General features: G+C 29.5%; 1 protein-coding gene across 4 annotated transcripts in view; it reads right to left on the minus strand.

The window, feature by feature from the left end:
* LOC113383295 overlaps positions 1 to 17,037 on the minus strand; it is a 69,447-nt gene that overhangs the window by 11,741 nt on the left and 40,669 nt on the right. For all 4 annotated transcript variants that reach the window (XM_026621555.1, XM_026621557.1, XM_026621556.1 and 1 more), the window contains exons 4-7: positions 9,146 to 9,257; positions 4,840 to 5,070; positions 4,254 to 4,381; positions 330 to 600 (exon numbers count right to left, since the gene is read on the minus strand). In XM_026621555.1, coding sequence (XP_026477340.1) covers positions 330 to 600; positions 4,254 to 4,381; positions 4,840 to 5,070; positions 9,146 to 9,257 — 742 coding nt within the window. The remainder of the gene's footprint in view (positions 1 to 329; positions 601 to 4,253; positions 4,382 to 4,839; positions 5,071 to 9,145; positions 9,258 to 17,037) is intronic.

Genomic DNA, 17,037 nt, shown 5'->3' on the forward strand with positions numbered 1-17,037 from the left:
AAGAATATAATTATCAACCTACAAGTATTAATTATATATAATATCTTAATTGGTTCTTCATTCACGATAATTGTTGTAGTAATAATGAGCAAGTATTAGCTCTTCGCACGTGCATTTGCTAAAAGTGAGATTTCCATATTAAAAGAAACATATTTTATAAAAGAAATATATTTCTCTTAAGGGGTTCTCTTAATAAAGTTTATTATTCCTTTGAGGGATTAATTAGTACTATATATACAACCACACTAAACATGTACCATAAATTTAAAAATATGAGTACATAAAAGTACAATGGTTCAATAATATGCGTTATGGATCAATCATTTTACCTGATGAGATGTTGCTGGTAAACAACCCCCGCCGATTGCTGCATTTGGTTCCCAGTTTGGTGCGGTGCATTGTTGTTCCATTTCAACGTTGGTGCTGTAGAAGAAGCCACGCCGGTGCCAGCGGGACTGGTGATAGGCACAAAGAGGTTCTGCCTTGGTCCCACCATCATCGGCGAATTTGCGGCACCAGGACCTGGCGGCGATGCACCCTGCACGCCCATCGTGGGAGATGAGAACGCAGGCGTTGCGGAACGCGAACTTCCCAGTGAAACTGAAAGGTAGAAATTGATTAATTGATAATTGTGAGATAATGGTCAATATACGCTAATTTATTATAAGGCTTGTTATGGAATCATATAATCATATAGTGGAATTTGGAATATGAATCAGGTTATAGAAAATCATATGTTTAGTATTTATTTAATATCTAGGAGCAAGATATTTTTAAAAGTAATTGCATTCTATAAAAAATAATGCTCAGATTATAATCTGAGCATAATAATCTGATAATTATCATAAATGCTAAAAAAGAAACAGAAAGAAAGAACAATAAACCTGTTTTCATAGTTTTAGCATCAATGGTAGAAATAAATAGCATCTATGATAGAGTCAATTACCAAGCCACATAGATTATTTTCTTTCAAGAACAATTACATTAACGTTTTGTTTATAAAAATGCAATCTGAGTCATTGCAATATCAACATTGTTAAGTGATAAATGCATTCTAAATAAGTTTACTTAATAATTTTATTATCGATTCAGATCGAATGATCCAAAATAATTTCAATTGATAATTATTATAATTTTTATTCAGTGAAAATTTACTTAACGTTTGTTCCATTTTATATTAGGTATTATCAATTAATTTATTTTTTTACGTAACGGATTTGGCTCAAAAATAAATACTTATCGACCACTAATTTTGTCAATTAACTTAATTTTCAAAATATAAAATCAAAATTAAATGTATATAATATATAAATACTAGATATAATATAGATATTTTGCAGTATTTTAATAACAAAATTATAATTTTAATAATTAATGCTTTGCATTAATTTTGTCAGAGAATAAAATTTTCAAAATATCACAATATAAATAAAAAATTAAAATATATGATTATTGTTAATAATTTTACGCAATTTTAAATTATTTACTTTTTTTCAAAAATATTCGACTATTTTGATGTTTTGTACTATTGTACACAAATTTACGATAAATTTGAGTGAATAAAAATTCGAAGAATTAAGATTAATTAAGATTTTCGAAAACATCTAACATTTCGTAAAATATCTAAAACATTTTTAATAAAATAAGATGGCTTATTCAAATACAAAAAGAATATTGAACACTGAACAAAATATTAGTGGTGATACAAACTTATACTATTATTACATACATTTTTGCGTTGTATGAATGAAGTTTGCCTATTGTAATAATTAAATAACTTAACAAAATATTAAGTAATATACTTAAAAAAATAACACTCACTCAAACATTGCAAATACAAATCAGCTCCTATCAGGAAATCGTAAGGATAATTCATTATTTTAATTGAATATCACTGTGTAACTTAACAAACTTATTAAATTTATTCCTAAAAATTCTCTTTCACATTTTCACTGTCCACTGTATTACAATTAAATAACATATTTCTGAATAACACAACACACATTTATAGGTTATTTTATCACCACCAACTATTCTAATTCCGAAATATTTCGTTTCCAACAATATTATTCAAGTACGGCATTACTACCAAGACCACTATCGCAAAACAATTCATAATAAGATTGATTTTAGTTTAATATACAATTTAATATGAAGTTTATTCAGAAATTCACGATAGGCGAGAGAAACCAAAACACACAAATATTTCAACAATTCAAATCTTCCCAAATAAATACACGTGAACTGGCTAGAACATCTGAGACAGGTAATTCTTAGAAACCGGTCAGGGTAGTACTTTGTAAGGACTCTTGAAAAGAATTTAGAAAAAGGATAAAGGATCATAATAATCGGTTTATGATTCACACATGGGATTTAAATTATTGAATAATCAATAATTCTTATATATGATATTTTGTTATATTAAGTAATATAAATATGGGGAAAAATGGTGCAAACATTAGAAATTTTGATTAATATAAATATAAGGTAAAAAAACAAAATAAAATTTATATTAAATTCCATTTAAAAAATGAAATTCAATATTTAAATTTAAAATTAAACGCACGCAATAATACCTATTAATTAAAGTCAATATTTATATTAAAATAAAATATTTTAACCTTGTTTTTTTAAATTTAAAAATCTTTCGGATACGATTTTATATTACTTTTTTAAATTAACCGCCCATAATTACAACTATTAACCTGTCTTAACAGATTTTCTAATTTTATTATTATTATACGAAAAAATGTTATTCGAGCCTTTTACATAAATAATATATCATATACAAAAATATATTGATCATATGTTTTATATGTTCTTCCTGATGTGGTATTTATATTTATTTAAAAAATTTAAAAAAGTTTAAATATTTTTTTCCACTAATAGCATTTTTTATAATTACTTTAATTGTTGTATGTTGATACAACCAAGTGACAAAACGTATAAATGAAAAATTGTCAATATTATTTTTCTTAATTTAATTAATTTAATTGGTTGCTATATATAAACTAAATATAACTGTATGCAATTTAAACAATGCAATAAGTTTTTATAAATATCTTTCAATTGAAAGCTATATCCGATAACGTTTGTATGAAGATATGTTTATTCAAAATGAATCAGTATAAAACACTATTTTGATTTTTTTTTTATTCAACTTTAGAATATTGAATAAATTTTATAACAATTACATTAGAAAAATACATTAAGTTTAGAACAATTCTTTAAATTTTAGAATAGAACGTTGCCATAATTTGTGTAATTCATAAAAACTGAACTGATTGATGTTAAGTAATTAAAATTGATGAACAACTATATATACTAAATAAAGATTAGTGCATTTCTTGTTAATATTTCAGTCAAGCCAAGACAAATATTAGCTGATTTTATTAATATTAATTAAGTATTGATGATCAACTATAACAAAGATATTATTGTTCATGTAGTATACACGATGAACTTTATTTCTAAAAAGCATTTCTCGTCAATTATTGAAATTAAAGGATCAGTCAAGCCAAGAGAAATATTTCCCCTAACAGTATACATATTTTCAGCAAACTGATATATTTACTAATATATCTATTAGATTATATTTTTAGGGTTGTACACCCCTGTTAACTTATGGACGGCAAAAAGCCACCTGTCGGTGCCTTTTGTAAGGTAAGTGGATAGAAGCCTTGTCTAGTGTGTAGACAATGGCCAACACAATGGCTATGACGGCTAACATGAATTCTATTATATTCTCCGTACTCTTAAATTGATTTAGTGCCAAAATGGATTTTTGGGATATAACTTAGAATCAACAATTATGCGACTTTGGCATAGTAAAAGAATAGAAAAGTTGGGAAACACTTATAACTGGTTCAATTAGCGAAAGTATTTGGGCATCTCCTTGTATTTCAACAGACTGGATAAATTAGTATATTAAAATCTTGTTCCAACAGTAATATATTCGTTGCTCATCTATACGCCATAAAAAATAATTTTCTTAATCTACCTAAAATAATATATAATCTGAAGACGCCATTGAATCGCAAATTGGTGATCTTAATCTCAAGTAATCTTAGACTCTCATAAAAAATTGATTTATAGATAAGATAGTTAATTTTTCTTTTTAAACAGCAGTCAGAATTTTATTCTTTATTATATTTAGGAGTTTTATAAGCTGTTGTGATGATACTTCGTAATTACGTGGGTTATTAGAAGGTTGGCATATCTAATTTTTTTCTGATAAATAGTTCTCGACTTACCCATAATGTTGGCTGCTTCAGTCTCATCCTGGTCAAAATGTCCAGTGAGTCTGCCACCATAATTTGGAGAAGTTTCGGAATCTCTTGATGTATCACCATCACCATCCATCATCGTTTTGCTACCGGATCTAATATAAAAATATAAAAAACAGGAATATATTGACCAATAGTTAATAACTAAAACTTATTAATAATTTGTGGTTGTAATGCAAACAAAATATCAAAAACTCGAATAAATAAATAAAACACATGGTAATCGTCCATGGGGTAATAAGACACATATAAAATAAATAATATCCTTATAACAAAATTTGAAATTATGGTTATTTCCTATATAAACCATGTATCACCAAGGGGGAGGTAGGGTCCAAAAAACCTTAAAAATGGATCACGTGATTAATGGACGCTCCCTAAAATTTATACATAGTTCCATGCAATTTTAAAGACACAAAGCGTCAATCAGGCATATGTTCAATGCATATTTTATTTTTGAAAAAAAGTCATGAATTATCCACCCACATCAAAGATTCATTTCATTGTTTCAGCCAACTTCAAAGACAAAATGATTCATACGTCTATTTTTTACCTGGAGAATGTCCTGGGTCCATTATGCGAGCTGGTGCTACTGCTGCCTCCTCCTCCGCCGCTCTTCTTGTTGAGATGCCTGGAGCAGAAACCCCGTCTTTGGGACTCTTTGTTGCAGTCTTTGTTCGAGCAGAGGCGCCTCCATTGTTTGCCATTGAACTTCTTGCGTATACCGCTTGGATTCGATACAACATCACCCTTTTTGTACTTGTGAGGTGTGGCCGCTTGTGACCTGGGAACAGAATTATTCATGAATAATGATAATGGTAATTGACTGTAATAATTTAAAAATCAAGTTAGGCATGACCGAAGATAGTAATTTCCAATTTGATGGTTAGTGTTGTCAATACTAAATTTGACTGGTTCAATCATACCAGAACTTTGAAGAATTATAGACAAATTTTAATTTGTTTTTGAGATTTTTGAAAGATTTCTAATATTCATATTTCTATATGTTCGATTTTCATATGAACTGCGCCAACTGTATTGGAATGAATCATCAAAACTCCCGATTGTAAGCAGGATATTCTCTGCAAGAATTGATGCTCAAACTCTGATACGAAGTGTAAATATAAATAAATAAATAAATAAATTTGTGTAAGTGGTATTTCGCCTAAGGGCAAGTTGCACAAGCTTCTCGATAAGTGTTAATAATCGACTTAATCAATAATAATTGATATTCAGCAACCATTGCATTCTTCTGCACTATAATGTTTTTTTTTGTAATTAAACCACTAAATGTGGATATGTAGATGTTAATTTACACTGTGTATTCTGTCACTGACCAAAGTTTAATTAAAATCGTCAAAAAAAATTCAACAAGGAATAACGCAGAAACAACCTGGTCAATATTTACCAAAAACTACTCATCACGATTCCCAAATGATATCTTCTGAATTCGGAAGTTTTTCAATGTCCAAATTCGGCTCAGGATTTTTGATGAACTTTGCTGAATATTTTTGCACTTATCTGCTAATTATAAAGCAACTGCTATAATTACATAATACGAATTCTTATTGAGTTTCGCCAAATGGCTTTTAAATTTTTATAATCGGTGTAGACGTTTTTGGGAAAATGTGGACCAAAAGTCAAATATTAGCTTGACATAACTCATGAATCAGAGAGACGAATTTATTTTCAAAGTTTTGTTTGAAGGAACAATTTTGGCGTCAAAAGGCCTCGAATGACTTGAAACGTATAGAAAACATAAAATTAGCAAATCGGATATTCTGACAAAGACAAACTTCTCCTTCGGAAATAAATAAATTATGAATATAAAATAAAATATTATATAAATTAAGTTGAGTTTCTGATACAATAAGCATACAGGCTAAGCATATTTCACTTACATATAGATATGATTTCCTGATTAAATTTATGTGTGAAGTGAATTTATAATCAATTCAAATAATATAGTTAAATTAATGTTTATATTTATTGAAAATTAAGAAAATCAAAAAATAAAGTGAAAATATCTTTGAAGTTTATGCTTCAAAAATTTCATTATATTCCAAATCATTTCTCTATTTCAATCAAAAACAAAATTAGTCCACAGAAGCTTTTGTTTTTGCTTGATATTTGTGAGATATCACAAATCCTTCAGTATTCTAGTGATTTCAATTGTAATCAACATTATGTTTGGGATTCTTGTTGAAATATACTTTTTTCAACATCAAACAGATTATAGAAAGTTATATTCCCAATATGTTATTTTGCACGTCAGGACAACCCAGTGGATAAGCAATCTTCTTCTTTTGCTGTATATATTATATGTAGTAATAATATATACAGCATAATAATCTAACAGTGCTAATTTATGTTTGATGCAGCAATGCCTGCGAAAAGCGATTTTCACTTAAAATTATATGAGAACAGGAAATTTGATAACATAATGCTTGGTCAAAGTTGATATCGAACCCGAGACTAGTTTGTGCTAGCTCAAGTCGTTACTGGTTAAGCCTCGGCTGACTCATTGAATTCTATTAATGTTCAAAAAAAATATTAAGCTTATATGCAGTATGAGTAATCTTAAGTTGAATCAAGAGTCCACTTGCGATACGTTATGGATCCGTTTCCGCTTAGTTATTGCAACAGCATAAAACATATTGCACGTAATAACTATTTTCATTTCATTTTCTGAACTAGTCATATCAATGAAATCTAAGAAAGCGGTGTATTGTAAATTATAATTTTTGAAATACTGTTGCATCAAACTGGTCCGTATATAACATTTAGCCATTAATTGTCGTCGCTGGCGCTACTTAAACGGCGCACGCGATAACTTGATAAAATCATTATGGCCATTCGGAATCACATATGCGTCGCATAATACCATAAAATATGTGTTTTTTAATTGCTTCGTGAGTGTACGTTGGCTTCGCGAATGCTATAAATCCATAAAAATAACACTGCAGATGTGCAGAATGGCGATAAGTCCTGAATGAATGCGTCCCGCAGCGCTAATAATAGCAACAATCGAAAATAGATCTGGTGTGAGTGACATGCACCGTTGGAGTATCTTGTTTTGATTGTTTGCCCGTCATCGTCCGGCTCGAGAAGGATTTTCAGCGAAGGAGCTTTCCTTTCATCACCACGTGAAAGGATTTATCCAGGTCGAAAGATTTCCTCGGACAGTTATGGGCGTACATAATCGTATCATAATAAGATTACGAATAAAGTGTTTTGTGTAGGAATATTCATATCAAACCCTTTTGTGCGATTACGTCTTAACCTTTTCACAACAATTTTTAAAGGGCATATACAAATCTGCGGCAGTTATTATAATACCAACTATATAAAATCGTAGATAACAACTATTTGAAGAAGACATCATTTTTAGGATTTCCCTCCCACATGAATGCGAATAAAATGTCTCCCACAGGCCACAAGTAATGCTATAACTAATTCAACTGTTGGAATAAATAACATATTATATTGAAAGGTTGAATTATGATATAATAATATATCAATTTATATCAGGTCTTTTCAGTGAGTGCAGATTTTTGTTAGAACTAAATAACTTTATTCTGATCGTCCCATTGATCAGTGACTATTCATAATTTTTTAAGTACCATCATTTTCCCACTTTCATGGTTTTTATTACCAAAAATCTGAATAGGGCACAATTTGATACCATCATCATTATTGATTTTTTTTAAATGCAAGGGGTTTTGCAAAGATTTAAACTAAAAGTAATTATACGGATGTGGAAAAACATTCCAACTAAGTTCTAATAAATTTTGCGAATGGGCAAAGATATGTGATGTCAATAATGGAATAAATCACTGTTTTGATAAGGATTTTTGGTGAAAACGTGGACAAAGCTTTTAACTGCTAATTATAAAGAAATGGCCCGGCCAGTCGTTGCAAAAAATTGATTAAGTCCTTATCGAGTACCATCGAGCATTTTTATAATTATTGAAATCAGTGCTTAAATTTTTGGAGAAAATGTCGGCGAAAAGTCACATTTTGCCCAAACATGCACACATAGCGTTTTTTCCACTTTTGGTGCCAAAAGATTGAAACATCAAAAAACATAAAATAAGCAAATCAAAATTTTTGGCGCTACTTCTAGTTCAGGAAGTTATAGAACCATTCTCTAATAATTGTTATCGTCAATAGAACAAAATGTTACACAATATATACCTAAAAAATGTCGCTCATTAATATTTGGTTCAAAACTATCTGTACCACTTGCAAGATATGATTTGTTTAACAAAATTGTATACAAGGATTTGTTCAGATAGAATTTTGGAACATTACATAATATGTCATATGTAACATATTATGTTAGTGGACATGTTAGTCATTTGTCTCAAGAAATATAGAATATTTTAATAGTCACCAAGTTGAATAATTATTTTTCTGTTTCCAAAAGTATAGCTTCATGATATAGGTATTTAAAGAAACACCCCTATACTAATCTATCCCAGGACCAGAAAACTATTATTATCCTTGATCCTTGATCACATAGATACATCTCTTGTCATTACTAGTAAAAAGTGGCAAGGGTAGATGAAAACAACATGCAAATCAGATGAAAGATTCCTTTATGATTGCCTGAATTTCTCAGCCTGTAATACAGTAACACTATGCTTTGATTCCATCACGAGGAAATGGCATTAATACGTCTTCTGTCCATCGCAAACCGATCATTGTGCGGTGTGCGTTGTATACAATATACAATAGATGTCATAGAATAAACAATGGTCATGTATGTAGTGTGTGTGTGTATGTCATGTGCATTAGAGGCATGTATTGTAGTGTAATATCGAGCCTGTATTTGTATGTAATTGATATATTCTGACCTGGGAGTGGCCGGCTGAGATCTGGGTGTGATACTGCGTTCGATCAAACTGGACGTGCTGCCTCTACTCTGCAAACTGCTGCGTTTACTACTGCCGGACAACTTTCCACCATCTGGAGGAAAAGAAAATCGTATTAGTAAACCAAAATTTTGACAATCGATAGAAGAAGTTTGAGCAAATAATGTATAATACTTAAAGGAAATTATTTATTTGCACAAACATCTCATAACTATCAGAACCAAACAGTCCTATGGGATAATGTTCTCATAGAACTGACAGGACTGATGGCAATTCTAATAGGTATAGCCCCTAAAAGGCTATTTTTACTTGAAAACATATTTTAGATCAATGGTTAACCTAGATTTGAAACCAAAATCAGTAATTTAGAACTTCAAACTTGAAACGGATATGATATATAGGAATTCAATTTCGTACCTGTAATTGTTATTGTACATTTTATTTAATGTTTTATATTTTAACAATATAAAGACGTTTATTTGGCATTAAAACTAGTACAAATGAATAATTATATATTATATTTTTAGCATTCAATTGAACTAAAACACTCAATTATTTAGAAACTTAAATGCGAGATTGATAAGGTTTCAATCTCATCACTAATACCCAATTGGTTTAAAATCATATTTTTTTTTGTAATTAAATTATACAAAACTTTAGTGAGAATTTAGATGAAATAATATTCTATTATAAATGAAATCTGTAGTGAATCGAATGTGTCGTATAAATTATTTTAAATGGGACATCACTAACAATTACATCAGATACTATGATAAAAATTAAACGCATAATAGAACATGGGTAATTATATCTTGTGCTTCATTAACTCCATCGATTTTAATGCTTTCTAATGAAGCGCGCAGAGATAATGTCCATGTATGTAATAATTGTTCATTTACAAAGATGACCTAATGTATAAGTCTCTCTCGATATAGAACAATAAACTGCGGCCTACACATTTATCATCAAATAAAGCAATTAAATTCAAGTATTGTGATACACTGTTTCAAGAACAATAACGAACGATTTTCATTAAAAGATTTGTCTGGCCTGTTAATTAATTTAACAAACTGAACAGATTTCGTTTATTTGATGCCCGCGATAACGTGAAAACGCTTTCAATGTTAGTATAAAGTTCTAATGGAAACGAACTTTTTATTTCGCCGCAGTTCTAAATCAAGCAACTGCTAAAAAGTTTATTTAAATTGCAAAACATTCTGCAGCTAGATGTCCGTAAAGGACTTTGGAAAAATGTTCTTGAAAGGTCATTTATTATTCAATGTTTCTATGCGCAAAATACTACGACCAGATAGTACATATTCAGTCCAAATTGAATACTACATTATTCACACTATATAATATCAACTTTTCGTAGAGTAAGTTATAATAATTGCAGAAAAATAAAAAAAAAAATTTAATGATACGGGGCAAAGAGTGCCAAAAAAATTTTCTTCTATTGATGAAATGAAGAGTTCCAATGAAAAAAATGCTATTTGGCGGTCAAAAATGATCATCAGAGATATGAACATCAAATTTTCTAAATTATCAAAAAATATTAAAGCTTTAAAAAAATTTTAATTACGATACGGGATGTTTCAGCAATTTGCTTTAAGGCACGATACCATGCACCACTAGTTTTATTATTCTCGTTTCAGCTGAATTGCGATTTAGACGTATAAAAGTTGGAAAAAATACATACTGTAAGTTTTTATATTAATATGCATAAAATTCTAAATTAGATACCACAACTTTTCTGATTCTACGAAACAAAATTAATTTATCAGATAAACATTGTGTATGCAATTACTCACGTTTCTACTTTCTTGATAACATCTCTAAAATTGTGCACGATAACCTTTTCTTCAAAGAATCGTGAACATTACAAAGTTTTTCGTGTTTGATATTGATATATCATACAATCATATATCACACTTGTCAGATATAGTAAAAATTTACTAGATATCGGACTTCGGAATTCTTAAATAGCTTAAGAACTTACAGAACTATGCCTTGAGCATGATAAAATCAATTATTCAATAACATGACTATCCTTATAAAATATTCTTAATTTAAATACAAATTACAAAAAACACCACAAAACATATTTTTCCTAGACAAGGTAACATCATGATAAAAGAAGTATAAATCTTGTCCAGACTAATGTCCAGACGTTATTATAATTTTCTAGATCCAGAACAATTAGATGGGATTAACTGTGAAAATAAATTTAATATTCTAAATAAAAAATTTCTATTCAAATTGTTTCAATTAAATTCTGTGGCTTTCAACTAAATACCAATCAGATGTAAACCCTTTCATGTAATATTGACGATCGATTAGAAGTTTGATCTAAAATGAATCCATTTCGGGTCACCGCATTCTATCTTCTAATGTATAGTATGTACTTGAGATCGACTTTGACGTTTATGTAATTGATAGACCCATAATTGGGTTCAAGTTTGCCCGGGAATATCTAATCACTATATTAGTGGTCGGTGTATATCTTGATTAATTCAGAGCTTTAACTGATGAATTTCCGTCGCCTTGTGACAAGAAACCATTGGAAATACAAATATAGATATAATATAACGCATATACAACCCTTCATGTGGAACAATGGTAGGTTTGATTATAACTTTAGATTAATTAGAAAGATGATGAAAAGTCATTGATTTAGTCGGAATTATTCAGTTCCATAAAAAAATTTCTTTGATTTTCTAACAAAAACCCACTTACTTAGTTGCCAACCTAATAGTAACAGTTCCAGAATCGCGGAGTTTCGATCAACAAGTCTGAAGGAATGCAATTCACTTTTTTAGCATTATGATTCATAATTCTATATCGCATTTCATATTCTACTCATGCTAATAGTAACACATTTGCACATGAGGCCGCTAATACAATGCAGATATTTCTAAATTGCTTATTAGATAACGCACATGGGACTAATGTGCGCGCCAGCAATGCAAGGATTGTTCATTGAACATTCCATTAGAAGACGAAGCAGCTTTTGTCCATGATTCTTGACAAATATGCATATACAGGGTGCCCCAAAACTGTTTTTTATAAATATAACAACCCTAAACAATTTAAAACCATGCTCTGTGAACACAGTTCTTTCATAAAGCATACTTTTAATCCTACCTTTGAAAAAAAATCTGCTGAAATATTAATTCTAATATTGACCGTTTAGATTATACAATCACGTGCTTTTCTAACCTAAAATTGTATAATTATATACAGTATTCATTATTTAATGCTTATTATATTATTGCACTTACTTTTGGATAATTTTCAACTAAACGACGAGACACATTTTATTTTCTAATCTGAACAAATTTGAATACAATTATATTTTATTTCGACGCATTGGCTATTAAGTAATTAAAGATATAATATATATGTGTGTTTGTGTGTTATGTATATATTTAATTCATGCATTGGTATGTTCTAAAAGTGCAGAATCGTATGTAAACTTCTTAATCTCGAAACTTTATAGTCGTTCTTTAATGATGCAATAAAATTTTGTCGTAATGCTCACTGGTGTGTATAAACGGGGGCCCCCTTACCAAGTCAAGTGGTTTCGAACTTACTTTACTAGTACTACACACTACACGTATATATATTATATATATATATCGCTTAAGTTTTGCTACTGCATTAAATTGTAGTTTGTATCAGATCTTAAAATAGAAACACACAAAGCAAATGTTGTCGATAACATCTCTATGTGTGTCTGCAATAAAATTCAATTTGTTTCTCTCTATACAAAACCTATCTGGATTCCGCGAGTTTCATGACAAAGTATAAATCTAGGTTTGGCTAAATTTAATACATTTATTAAGTAATGTGATAAATAATTGGGAGAATGATAATTTTTTATACAGATTAACTGAAAGATATTTTTCTCAAGTTCTTATTTATTCAAAATTTTTCTAAAGAAAAAGTAAAACCTACTTTTCTAACGAAAAGTGAAGCTCACTGTTTTAAATGAAAAATTCTAATCATGATCAGCATATAATGAATCATGAGTAGTATGGCCCTAGGGCAGGCCAGTAGTGAGCTGAGTTAAACTCCAACTCGATTCAGGGAAGAAAAATGTGAAAGATTTTTGATTGCCAAATCACATCGCAGTGAACAGCATGGGCTTATTTTCAAATGGAAACATATTTTTAACCTATAATTTACAAGTAAAAATGGACATCGCTATTTATTAGGATACTCAAAATTAAAACTTCAGCATAAAGTATGTCAAGTAACCAATTCAGAATTCTAATACATAATGCTTGGTTCTGTTTTAGTTCTTTTACGACTTCTAAGCCGTATAAGGCAACTCATGAGAACAACGATTTCTCTGTTAACAATTATTGAATCGGTCGTATTCTTACAAATGAGGAAAAAAACTAGTGATTGCCTATTTAGATTACAAAATATTGTGGCCATAGGGCACAAACGCACAAGAAAGTCTGCCTTGCGAACTATGTGTAGGCGTACTCGAATCGTTTTATGAATACTACCGCCATGAATATTTATTGACTTGTTTTTTGACTTCTACACATCCGGGCCCAAGCTCTCAGACAGTGCAGCTAAGATATATTTTACAAGAAGTTTATAGTTTTGTTTATAAGTCAAATAAATTTATTTTTATTATTGTTGTTCACATGAGTCAGAAGTTCTTAACTTGGGTTGTATCGCCTGAGAGAACAGGGGAGCGATTAAAAGTACAAAAGATAAAAAGTCCAGTACACTGTGGATAAAATAGTAGTTCCTTAAAAAAATATGTGCTTTTAGCAGAATTTATATGAGCCGAATAAAATGTTCATTTTCTTTGGTCGTATGACTGAAATTACAAGCCATATATATGCATATTTAAAAGCTTTTATATATCTCCTATATGAGATGCGATAATAGAGACAAACATACAGAGACTACAGACAATACAAAATAAGGCATTGAGACTAGTACTAGACGCACTGAGTCAGTACGTCTAGTACTAGTCTCAAATAATAATTGCAACAGTATTATCCAATATATGAAAAAGTATAATAGCTGAGAGTAAAAAACTCTATATAACGCCCTTAATGAAATACATATTCTTAAATTTCATTAAGAAGTTTTTGCTTCTTTCATGAAAGTATATTAATACATTCCATACATGATACATGTAACTAATGCAATGTAACTAAATTTTGTGTGATCACTTATAAATGTATATAATATAATATAATATAATATAATATAATATATCACTTATAAATGTAATCTAAGAGCTCACATAATGATTAATTGAACTACTTAAAATTGACGAACATTGATTATATTTTAGTAAACAGAATAATAATAATAATATAAAGCTCAGTCCGAACTGGCCTATCATTTATTTCACTATTTTTTTTATCAGCGGAAATTTATTACTCATCTCATTACTCGTATAATATTATTTTTTGCGATGAAAATGAATGCTTTGTTAAACTGTTTCATGGTTGTATTTTGTTGATTTTATTACGTCGATTCGCGCCAGTTCGTTAACGAGAAATATTTTTGCAGTATTTTTTATAATAATTACCGCAACATGCATGTGCGCGTCGTAAATTAACATTTAGCTCAAATTTATGAGTACGTTATTCATAGTTTATATTTTAATCAAAACATAATCCAATCATATGCATACATATTTTGCAAATTAGTACGATCCAAGTTTGTTTGAGGTTTGTGGTTTTTGTGAGAATGCTTTGATGTACTTTATTATTAGATAAAACTTGACTCGAGTAATGAATACATGGCGAGATTATTTCCTTCTCTTTTGATTTCTGTTTTGAAAAGAAATTGTTTTTGCTCTTTTATTATGGTTATGATTACCATAGAAATGATAGAATGCATAGTTATTATATGATAGTGCAACTATTGGTCTGCGGAGTTCATTAATTCATAAAAGATTCCCATGTGTAATCATTTTTTGAGATATTTAGAATAAAATCAAGCAAAAAGCAGGATTTGAATTAAAATAAAATGAATTATTTAAAAAATCAGCACAGGATTTAGAAATAAAAAAATATTTTTAGATGTGTTAAAAATGGTGATTGAACGTTAAGTTATTAATAAATATATGAGCCGATTATGTTGTAAAATAGACCAGTGTTATGGCAAGGCTGAAAATGGAAATGAAAATGGAAATTTATCACCATGGAAAGTTTCATTAAAATCCCAGACGAGTAAACCTGAAGTTCTCCCTGATAAATCTGATTATTGAAGTTTTGTACGTAATTTTTATATTTTTCTCATTTCCCCTACTTGCAATAATAATTTCAGTAATATATGCCTGTAAACTATAACGTATTCATTATTCAAATGAATTTTCTATAAAAATCGATCGATAAACGAGATTCTTGATTAAGAGCGAAGGCTGAATTAAGTGACCGAGACGACCTAATCCATAAATATAATTATGTTGCCGATGTAAATTAGATTTAGTCCTTATTTAAGTATTTTGTAAGACCGCGGTACACCGCATTTGCTAACCATTAGTACAATTAGCAAATAGTAATAGCCTACGATGATGTAATGATATACGTACTACGTTGTATGTAAATACTAAATACACTGTCAAAGCAAATGAGACTGCCGTGCGCTCATATGTAGAGTGGTTGACAGAGTTCCTAGAAATTCAGCTCAACCATGAATTTATCAGGAAAAACTTAATTATGAACAATAATTGTACGTGCGTTACAACGGTTATATATCTACGAATCCATTCTGCATAATAACATTCATTATGCTATAATTTATTTAATTATGTACAACTAATTCTACAGATTTAAACATCTTGTTTTTCTTGAGAATTACAACCGGCGAGTTGTGTTTACTTAAACATCCTACTAAATTATAATGGTTTAGGAAAAACTTTATTGAAGCATTGACCACAGTATTTTATTGAGAATTTCCACCAAATATTGCTTTTTGGAAGCATTTCCATTCCTATCATATATTATTAAAACTTTTTGATATTTTAGCAGCATTGATCAGAAATATGAACGCAATTTATATTTTTGTGCAGAGAAAGTCAATTAAATTATTGATGCACACCTAAAATAAAGATCAATGCATAACATTAAAAACGAAGAAAACATGAGTACTTTTATTGAATCATACAATATGCTATGCAAAACACATTTAGATATAATTCTTTCGAAAGACTTCATATGTATGCTGAAATTTATGTTCACATTATGTCGTTAAGTTAATAATAATAATAATTCTCTCTTTTCTCATTTCAATCAGAGTCTTTCACTATTCATATAATTTATCATAAACATATTTCCTAATTTCCACAACTAATCATAAAATATTAGAACTTATGACCAGGCATTCCATGTATGAATCAAACATATAGCCATGCAATTTATAAGTTCCTGAGCTGAAATAGAAACCCATTTGATTTATTCATGTAGTTGGAATAGGAATTTTTCATTTTATCTTTGCTTTAGGCCAATAATCTCATAGGCGTTGGTTCGTTTTGTAATGTAGGTGTGACGATTTGGTACCATGAAGAGTCTATAATTTAGTGACAGGAAATAATAAGCCTGCGTGGGTTTTTGACTATAGGTAATATTTAATTCAATAGGAAACAATAACTGCTTTAATGCCATCGTCGAATATTAGGGCTTGACAACTTCATTGGCCCTTTGATTGGTCAATTAAATCAACTCCATTTCTATGGATCATTAACTTTTCTAAGCAACACTTCTGACAAAAATTCTTTCCTTTGTTTTACAAAATAATTAGCTTATAGTGAAAATTTAATGTGTAAATATGAAATGAAGGGATGGAGAAAAGAAAATAATAACTTGTTCAATTTGAAAGCTCCTACAGCTTTT

The sequence above is a fragment of the Ctenocephalides felis genome, unplaced genomic scaffold (genome assembly GCF_003426905.1).
Source record: "Ctenocephalides felis isolate EL2017-DRISC unplaced genomic scaffold, ASM342690v1 CF-g0.4_SCAFFOLD_03570, whole genome shotgun sequence".
Taxonomy (NCBI): Eukaryota; Metazoa; Arthropoda; class Insecta; order Siphonaptera; family Pulicidae; genus Ctenocephalides; species Ctenocephalides felis.